A 7,707-nucleotide genomic window follows, 5' to 3' on the forward strand; every position below is an offset into this window, starting at 1 on the left:
TTAAATATGTAGTTCACCATCACAAACAATTGTGCTGTCGATAAATAGCATGTGCAGAATTTAATTGTTAATTGTTAAGTACAAATTATTCACAAATGGCTATCCAGGACTTCTGACTGTCCTATTTAACCAACTCACTGTGCAGCCCTGAAACCTTGTATAATCCTAAGGATAGTTGAGCTTGCTGGGTGTAATATGTATATGAACTAATTAGGTCAGTGCCCACCAGTGATGCAAGATCATAGAAAGTCACTTATTACTCTCTTACCATTGTCTAGGAATTGTCAACTCCGGCTTCTATCTTGCTATTGGACACAACTAATGGTCTTCAGTGCACTGTTGGTAAACTAGCTACCTAGCTTCATGAAGTGCAGTGACTACAGTATGAAACAGTCATTACACATGATTAAACACACATACATGGGGGAGTGGTTTGATATTGACAGGCTGATCACAAAGCAAGCCAGGGCCATACTTTGTTTTCACGCCATACTTTACCTAAAGCAAACAGACAGCAACAATAAAACACAACGAAATGACCAATTGGAAATCCTCTTCTAGACGGTTAGCTGAGGCCATGTATCTGTTTGAGTTTTTGTAACAGATCATTCCTTTTGCGGCAGAAGCAGGGTAGCTATAGCAACAGTACAACGATAAGACCTGTCTCTCTCACTCTGTATGTTTGTGTGTTTTAAGATGCTAGGTTCTCTCTTCTCTGAGGGGGGCTGTGGTCCTGCTCCAAATGGCAGAAAAAAGCAATTTGTCCTTTAATCAGATTACCCAGGTAAAACTACACTCAATCACAGAGAGATTGATTCCCTTATAGAATCTGCTGACTACTGCACAGATAGTAAGGGATTGGTGGCTTTTAGCGAGATGGGGAGAAGTGGGCACGTCTTAACTCGGCTTGCAGCACTGAAGAGAAAAGTGGGGACAACAACATCAAGGACAAATCGGAGGGTTGGGTGCAAGAACTGGCTCTTATAACAAAGCAACTGCAGCAAACTCTCTGAAGCCATATGGTGCTGATCAAATATTGCCTTGCAAAATTGAGTTGGGTACCTGCTTGTCCTTTACAAGGACAAGGTGTTAACGGAACAACATGCTCTAAAGAACAAATATCTAGGTTAGACTGGTTATGTGTACCAGTACCCACACAAATAGGAAATAGGAATTGACACTTCTTTCAAGGTATTTTTGTGCCAAGTGTGCCATTGTTCATGCTTCACAGTTGATCGAGAGGCTGCTGACACAGTTTGCAAAGGCAAAATAACTCTTCCCCACTGACAGCTGGATTTTTTATTATCAAAAGAAGTTACTAAACAAGAAGCAATATTTATTTTAATTCATATATATATGAGCACCAGAAATATGCGTTTTTCAACTGCAAAAAGCACTTTGTACAAATGAGCATAGTTGGCTGCAAAAATTGAGAATTGTATTTTGGGGTGTGTGCTGCCTCTATGCCAGTGTCTACAGTCAGGGGCGTTGCCAGGAATTTAGGGCCACATGAAAAAAAGAAAATAAAAAGTTTATCATTTCTATTAGTTTTTCAATTCCCCTTTAAGGCGCCCCTGTGTACGCTCAGTATCCTTGGCCGACTACAGTTGATTGCAGTGTTAAAAAGTCATTACAAGTGTGCCACCTTGTGACTGAATTGTGCACATCCTAAAAACATGGCTTCTCAAAAATATTATTAAACGGGCACTTGGGTAGCCATGTACAAAACATTGTGGGTCCTAATGTGCACACTGCATACACTGCATGGGATGTGTAGTTTTGTATCCTATTGAAGTTCACTGTCTAAAGTCCGGTGTGCACTACAATTCCTAGAAGTACGCTCGGGATTTCAATATCGTGCTGTGTCTTTGCGTTGGTGAAACGACTCCAAATCGCAGGGGCCTGGTTTTAAAGTTCTAAGGTTCGTATTTACGCTATTTGTGCATTTTTACAATCATTCCCCTATTACGTTATTGAAATATGTTTTTTGCAGCAACAATATACAAAATCACTGCACAAATAACAAGCTTTTAAGCATCTTTTTAGTGAGTTAGGTCTAGCTAGCCAGCAATGCTAGTTGGTGAATCGCGGTCTGCTACACAGACAAGTAGTTAGCCTATGAGTGTGGTGGTACTGCTATAGCTAGCTTGTGCAAACTTGTTAGCTTAGCTAATTTACTTGTTTCATTGTTTAATACATTAACAATACACGAAACAATGAATGTATTGTTTATTCATTCATTTACAGTCAGCTAGAGTCACAAACGTTGTCAACAAAGGGAAATACTATTTGAAGGCACTTTGTTGACAACGTTTGTGATTGTAGCTGACCGTAAAAAAAGTGCGTTACTCAGGTCCAATTATGTGGCGTTAGTTAGTTGTATATGAAGTTGGTATTAAATTCCAAGCGCTTTATGCTATGCCACGGTGATAGAAAACATACCATTGCCTGCCACTCACTTTTTCATAGATGGCTGGTGATCCAGCTGAAAAGAAGGATGCAGAGACTGTGGGGGTCAAGGAACGAGAACGCAAACCGAGCCGCTCACGGGAGGGTGAACGCAAAGGCTCTCCTTCCAAGGACAGAAAACCGCGTCAGAGATCCCGTGACCGAAATCGCTCCAAATCTGCAGAGAGGTCCGATGTGTTTCATGAAACTGACTGGCTAAGTATATGTTTAGTGAATGTAAATATGGTTAACTCTTCAACTTCCATCTATGCTGCAGAGATCGCCGGCCGAAAGATAAGGATAGGGACAAGGACCGAGACAGGGGCCGCAAGGACAGAGATAAAGACAGTCATCGGCGTGACCGCAGCAAGAAATCAAGGTTTGTGGTTGTCAAAGAAGGTTTTTATTTGAAACATGTAATGGTTTCATATGTAAGAAAACAATGTTTTTAGATGTTCATTCAAGACAGGTTTCCCTTATTTACAGAAGTGTGTCCCCCAAATCAAAGGAGAGGCTGAAGAGGGAAAAGGATCTTAAAAAAGAGGATGATGAAGAAGATGACAAAAAGAAGAAAGAGAAAGTAGGAGTTGTTTTCCAGTCTTTGTAAACACGGTTAAGGACAACACAGTGATGGATTTCTAAGTACCAGTACCTCTCTCTCTAGGTCCAGCCATTGTCTTTGGAGGAGCTTCTGGCCAAGAAAAAGGCAGAGGAGGAAGCTGAGGCGAAGGTGATATCAAATTACTTATTTGAGCTAGTGCTTTTCTGTGTTTGGGTGAATAGACAATGCAACTTACTTGGCACACTCACTTAACTTTTCTCCCTCACTGCCTCTCAGCCCAAGTTCCTGTCTAAGGCTGAGCGGGAAGCAGAGGCTCTGAAACGGAGAGAGCTGCAGATGGAGGACAAGCGGAGGATGATCGAGGAGGACAGGAAAAAGAGGAGGGTGTTCCAGGACATAGGGAGGAAGATGATGGGTGAGCACAAGGATGCAGAGTAGGCCTCAGTTGAGACTCCCATGTGGAGGTGTCTCCCACTACTGTTCGGGGTGCTCACCGTTCAGGAATAGTGCGTTCCTCTCACTGCACGTTCCTGTCTCACAGAGGACCCCCAGGAGAGGGACAGACGCGAGCGGAGGGAGCGGATGGAACGAGAGAACAATGGGAACGAGGAAGATGACGGCCGACAGAAGATCAGAGAGGAGAAGGACAAGGGCAAGGAGCTCCAGGCCATCAAGGTTGGCCTTTAACCGCAGAAAGCTGATTGGTTTGTTGGAGGGGTGTGATCAGGCTGATAGGTTGGTTGATTGATCAGATTGTGTCTGGCTGTCTCCTCAGGAGCGGTATCTCGGCGGTATGAAGAAGCGTCGGCGGACACGCCACTTGAATGACAGGAAGTTTGTCTTTGAGTGGGACGCTTCGGAAGACACGTCGACCGACTACAACCCCATGTGAGCCAGATGACACACACACACACACACACACACAACATCCCATCCAGCTTCGGATGATGACCCTCTAATCCTCTTTCAGTTACAAAGAGAAGCACCATGTGCAGTTGTATGGGCGGGGCTTCATCGCTGGCATCGACCTGAAGCAGCAGAAGAGAGACCAGTCACATTTCTATGGTGACCTGATGGAAAAGAGACGTACACTGGAGGAGAAGGAGCAGGAGGAGTGAGTCCTCTCACACATTCTAAACACCATGCTCATTCATACATGTACACACATTGGTATTTGACAGTTAAACTCTGTAAACATCTTGGTGTTGAAAGGACTCATTGACATACATGGCTGGTCAATGAAATGTTTCCTAATGAGGCTGGCAGTGGTACCTGGCACTTGACTGAAAGTCTGCCCCTCTCTCCAGGGTGAGGCTGAAGAAGGTCCGTAAGAAGGAGGCCAAGCAGAGGTGGGACGACAGACACTGGTCTCAGAAGAAGCTGGAGGAGATGACAGACAGGGACTGGCGAATCTTTAGGGAGGACTACAGCATCACCACCAAGGGAGGCAAGATCCCCAACCCCATCAGGAACTGGAAAGAGTACACCATGCCCCCACACATCATTGAAGTCATCGATAGCTGTGGTTACAAGGTCAGGACACTCCCCCGCCCCCACACACACACAGTGTGTTCAACAGTCATAAAACCCTGTGCATGTTGTTTTCTTTTAGTTGCGTAAACTCATGTCTAACACTTGTCTTATTTTTACCTAGGAACCCACACCTATCCAGAGACAAGCCATTCCTATTGGCTTACAGAATCGTGACATCATCGGCGTGGCCGAGACGGGTAGCGGTAAAACGGCTGCCTTCCTCATCCCTCTGCTGGTCTGGATCACTACCCTGCCCAAGATTGACCGGTAAGATATTTTCTGTAGTGAGTCTCTCACTCAGTGTATGACTGGTGGGGTCAGTGGTGGACTCTCTCGGTCTCGCTCTCCATCTGTATCCGCTCTCACTCTATACTGTCGATGTGAAATCATGTAATCCTACACACCCTCTCCCCCTCACATCCTTTCTACTCCACCCTGCCTCTGTGTAGGATTGAGGACTCAGATCAGGGGCCATACGCTGTGATCCTGGCACCCACCCGTGAGTTGGCCCAGCAGATCGAGGAGGAGACCCTCAAGTTTGGGAAACCCTTGGGGATCCGCACTGTGGCCGTGATTGGAGGCATTTCCAGAGAGGACCAGGGCTTCCGCCTCCGCATGGGCTGTGAGGTCAGACTAAGGGACAAGCACACTTACACACAGCAACTGAAAACCCATCTTAAAGCAGGGTAGATGAGTATGTGGTTGTGCTTCTGACAGATTGTAATTGCCACTCCTGGTCGACTGATCGACGTGTTGGAGAATCGCTACCTGGTCCTGGGGCGTTGTACCTATGTGGTACTGGACGAGGCTGACCGCATGATTGACATGGGCTTCGAGCCGGACGTCCAAAAGATTCTGGAATACATCCCAGTGACCAATCAGAAACCAGACACAGACGAGGCTGAGGACCCTGAGAAGATGCTGTTGAACTTTGAGTCTGGAAAACACAAGTATAGACAGGTATGGGACTTAAATACACGTTCTCACACCCACCCCACCACCTTGTGTGATGTGACATGGTAACGGTCCCTTCACCCTGTCTGTGTTTGTCAGACGGTCATGTTCACAGCCACCATGCCCGCTGCTGTGGAGCGGCTGGCCAGAAGCTATCTGCGGCGCCCTGCGGTGGTCTACATCGGCTCTGCAGGCAAACCCCACGAGAGAGTGGAACAGAAGGTCCTGCTCATGTCAGAGGGAGAGAAGAGGTAACACACATGCTTCCATTTATGGTTCATGGTCATCTTAGTTTGTTACAGTGTAACTAGATGGATAAAGCCGTTAATTAAAGCAGAAGTGAGACTATAGTTGAAAGACCCAGTGCTGTTATCATGGAAAGCATCTTGTCCTATCAAACTACTGGGTCAGAACCAACTGTTGTATAAAACACAATAGCCCAAAATGAATGAGTACCGTTGTCTTATTCCTTCTCTGGTCTTCTATATTACAGGAAGAGGCTTCTGGATGTTTTGGCACGTGGCTTTGAGCCGCCCATCATCATCTTTGTCAACCAGAAGAAGGGCTGTGACGTGCTGGCCAAGTCTCTGGAGAAGATGGGGGTAAGGAGCCATCTCCAGTATGAGGCGGGTCATGTGGATGTGTCACATGGGTCAATTGTTTGACTGGGAAGCTGAAAACATGTTCATTTCAACTCTCTCTCTCCCCTCCATCTCCCTCTCAGTACAATGCTTGCACGTTGCACGGCGGCAAGGGCCAGGAGCAGCGAGAGTTTGCTCTGTCCAACCTCAAGGCTGGAGCCAAGGACATCCTGGTGGCCACCGATGTGGCGGGGCGAGGTATCGACATCCACGACGTCTCCATGGTGCTTAACTATGACATGGCCAAGAACATTGAAGGTACGGTACACAGGGACACGCACACGGTAAAGTATCATTCTGTCCTGACTGTTGGGATCCTAACCCTGTCTGTCTTGTCCACCAGACTACATCCATCGTATTGGTCGTACTGGTCGTGCTGGGAAGAGTGGTATGGCCCTCACCTTCCTCACGAAGGAGGACTCCACTGTGTTCTATGACCTGAAGCAAGCCATCCTGGAAAGCCCCGTGTCCAACTGTCCGCCTGAGCTGGCCAACCACCCAGATGCCCAGCATAAGCCTGGCACCATCCTCACCAAGAAGAGACGTGAGGAGACCATCTTTGCCTGACCTGCCAGTCCATGTTATCCCACAAGCCCTGGACGGGTCACACAGACTGCTCACTGGGGTTCCAGTCAGATATCATGTCTCTGGATCTCTTTATACATATTTGCCACCTAGTCTGTTTGTGGAAATACTTTTTATGGCTATGCGCTAGCTTGCTTTGCAGAAATACACAACACGATTAGATATGTCCTTCTGCAGGAATATGTGGCTTCATAAAAGCCTTTGTGTATTCTCATTTTGTCTTGTTTGTATTTGGACACATTGAAACTGTGTAAAGAGACCAATGCATTCTATTCCTTGTTTTTTTTTCTTCAGTCAGATAGATGTGAATTGATTACAATGCAAGATGCTACACTGATAGCAGTTTTAAGTGAATTAAACAACGGTCTAATGGTATAAATTGGTGTAAAGTGTTGATTTTCATAAAGAGACAGCAGTGTTAAAAGTACATAAAATGTCATGTTTATTTAACTTAGTTGTATTTTGCTTAGCATTGTAATTCTATGTTCATATAGAAAGCATTCTATACAGCATCAGGCAAGAAATTTTCACTTTTTCCATTTTTGTTTTCTTCAGAAATCGATGTGGGAAAGGGGCGTGTTGGATCACGCTAGCACGCTATGATTGAGTTCGGTCGACACATGGTTATATTTAGTGCAGTTATTGCATTACAGAGCAACCATCAAAAAAAAATATTAGTGCAATTTTTTTTATCTACTTACACAAAAGAGGAAGTCCAAATGGTCTAAGGCGTCTTCAATGTTAGGGTTAGTATTGCATACAGGAGAGACAAGAGGACATTAAAGTGTAACCCTTGTAAAAATTGTGCTTCATAAATTGGAAAAAACGTATCAATTTATATGTTGGTCCGCTTTAAAAAACATCTTGCCAAAGTACAGTTAAAACAGGGAACTAAAACATGCAAGGCTGCATTTTAACAAGTCACTCATTTCTTTATGTTATAAAGGTGTTTTTCTGCCACTTGTTATAAGATATTCTAAAGCA

At 45.1% G+C, this 7,707-nt stretch overlaps 1 protein-coding gene across 1 annotated transcript; it reads left to right on the top strand.

Moving 5' to 3' along the window:
• The first annotated feature begins 1,778 nt into the window (after nt 1-1,778).
• On the top strand, nt 1,779-7,102 carry ddx23 (DEAD (Asp-Glu-Ala-Asp) box polypeptide 23). Its single transcript, XM_084679998.1, has 17 exons — nt 1,779-1,921; nt 2,470-2,636; nt 2,726-2,827; nt 2,935-3,028; nt 3,113-3,178; nt 3,287-3,425; nt 3,552-3,685; nt 3,786-3,898; nt 3,981-4,124; nt 4,318-4,543; nt 4,665-4,810; nt 4,993-5,170; nt 5,261-5,503; nt 5,597-5,748; nt 5,991-6,099; nt 6,222-6,396; nt 6,482-7,102. Exons 2-17 carry the CDS (start codon nt 2,470-2,472, stop codon nt 6,703-6,705), a joined length of 2,412 nt encoding a protein of 803 aa, XP_084536124.1. The 5' UTR covers nt 1,779-1,921; the 3' UTR covers nt 6,706-7,102.
• Nucleotides 7,103-7,707: the final 605 nt, after the last annotated feature.

This window comes from Hypomesus nipponensis, chromosome 18 (genome assembly GCF_054491055.1).
Source record: "Hypomesus nipponensis isolate SF chromosome 18, ASM5449105v1, whole genome shotgun sequence".
Classification (NCBI taxonomy): Eukaryota; Metazoa; Chordata; class Actinopteri; order Osmeriformes; family Osmeridae; genus Hypomesus; species Hypomesus nipponensis.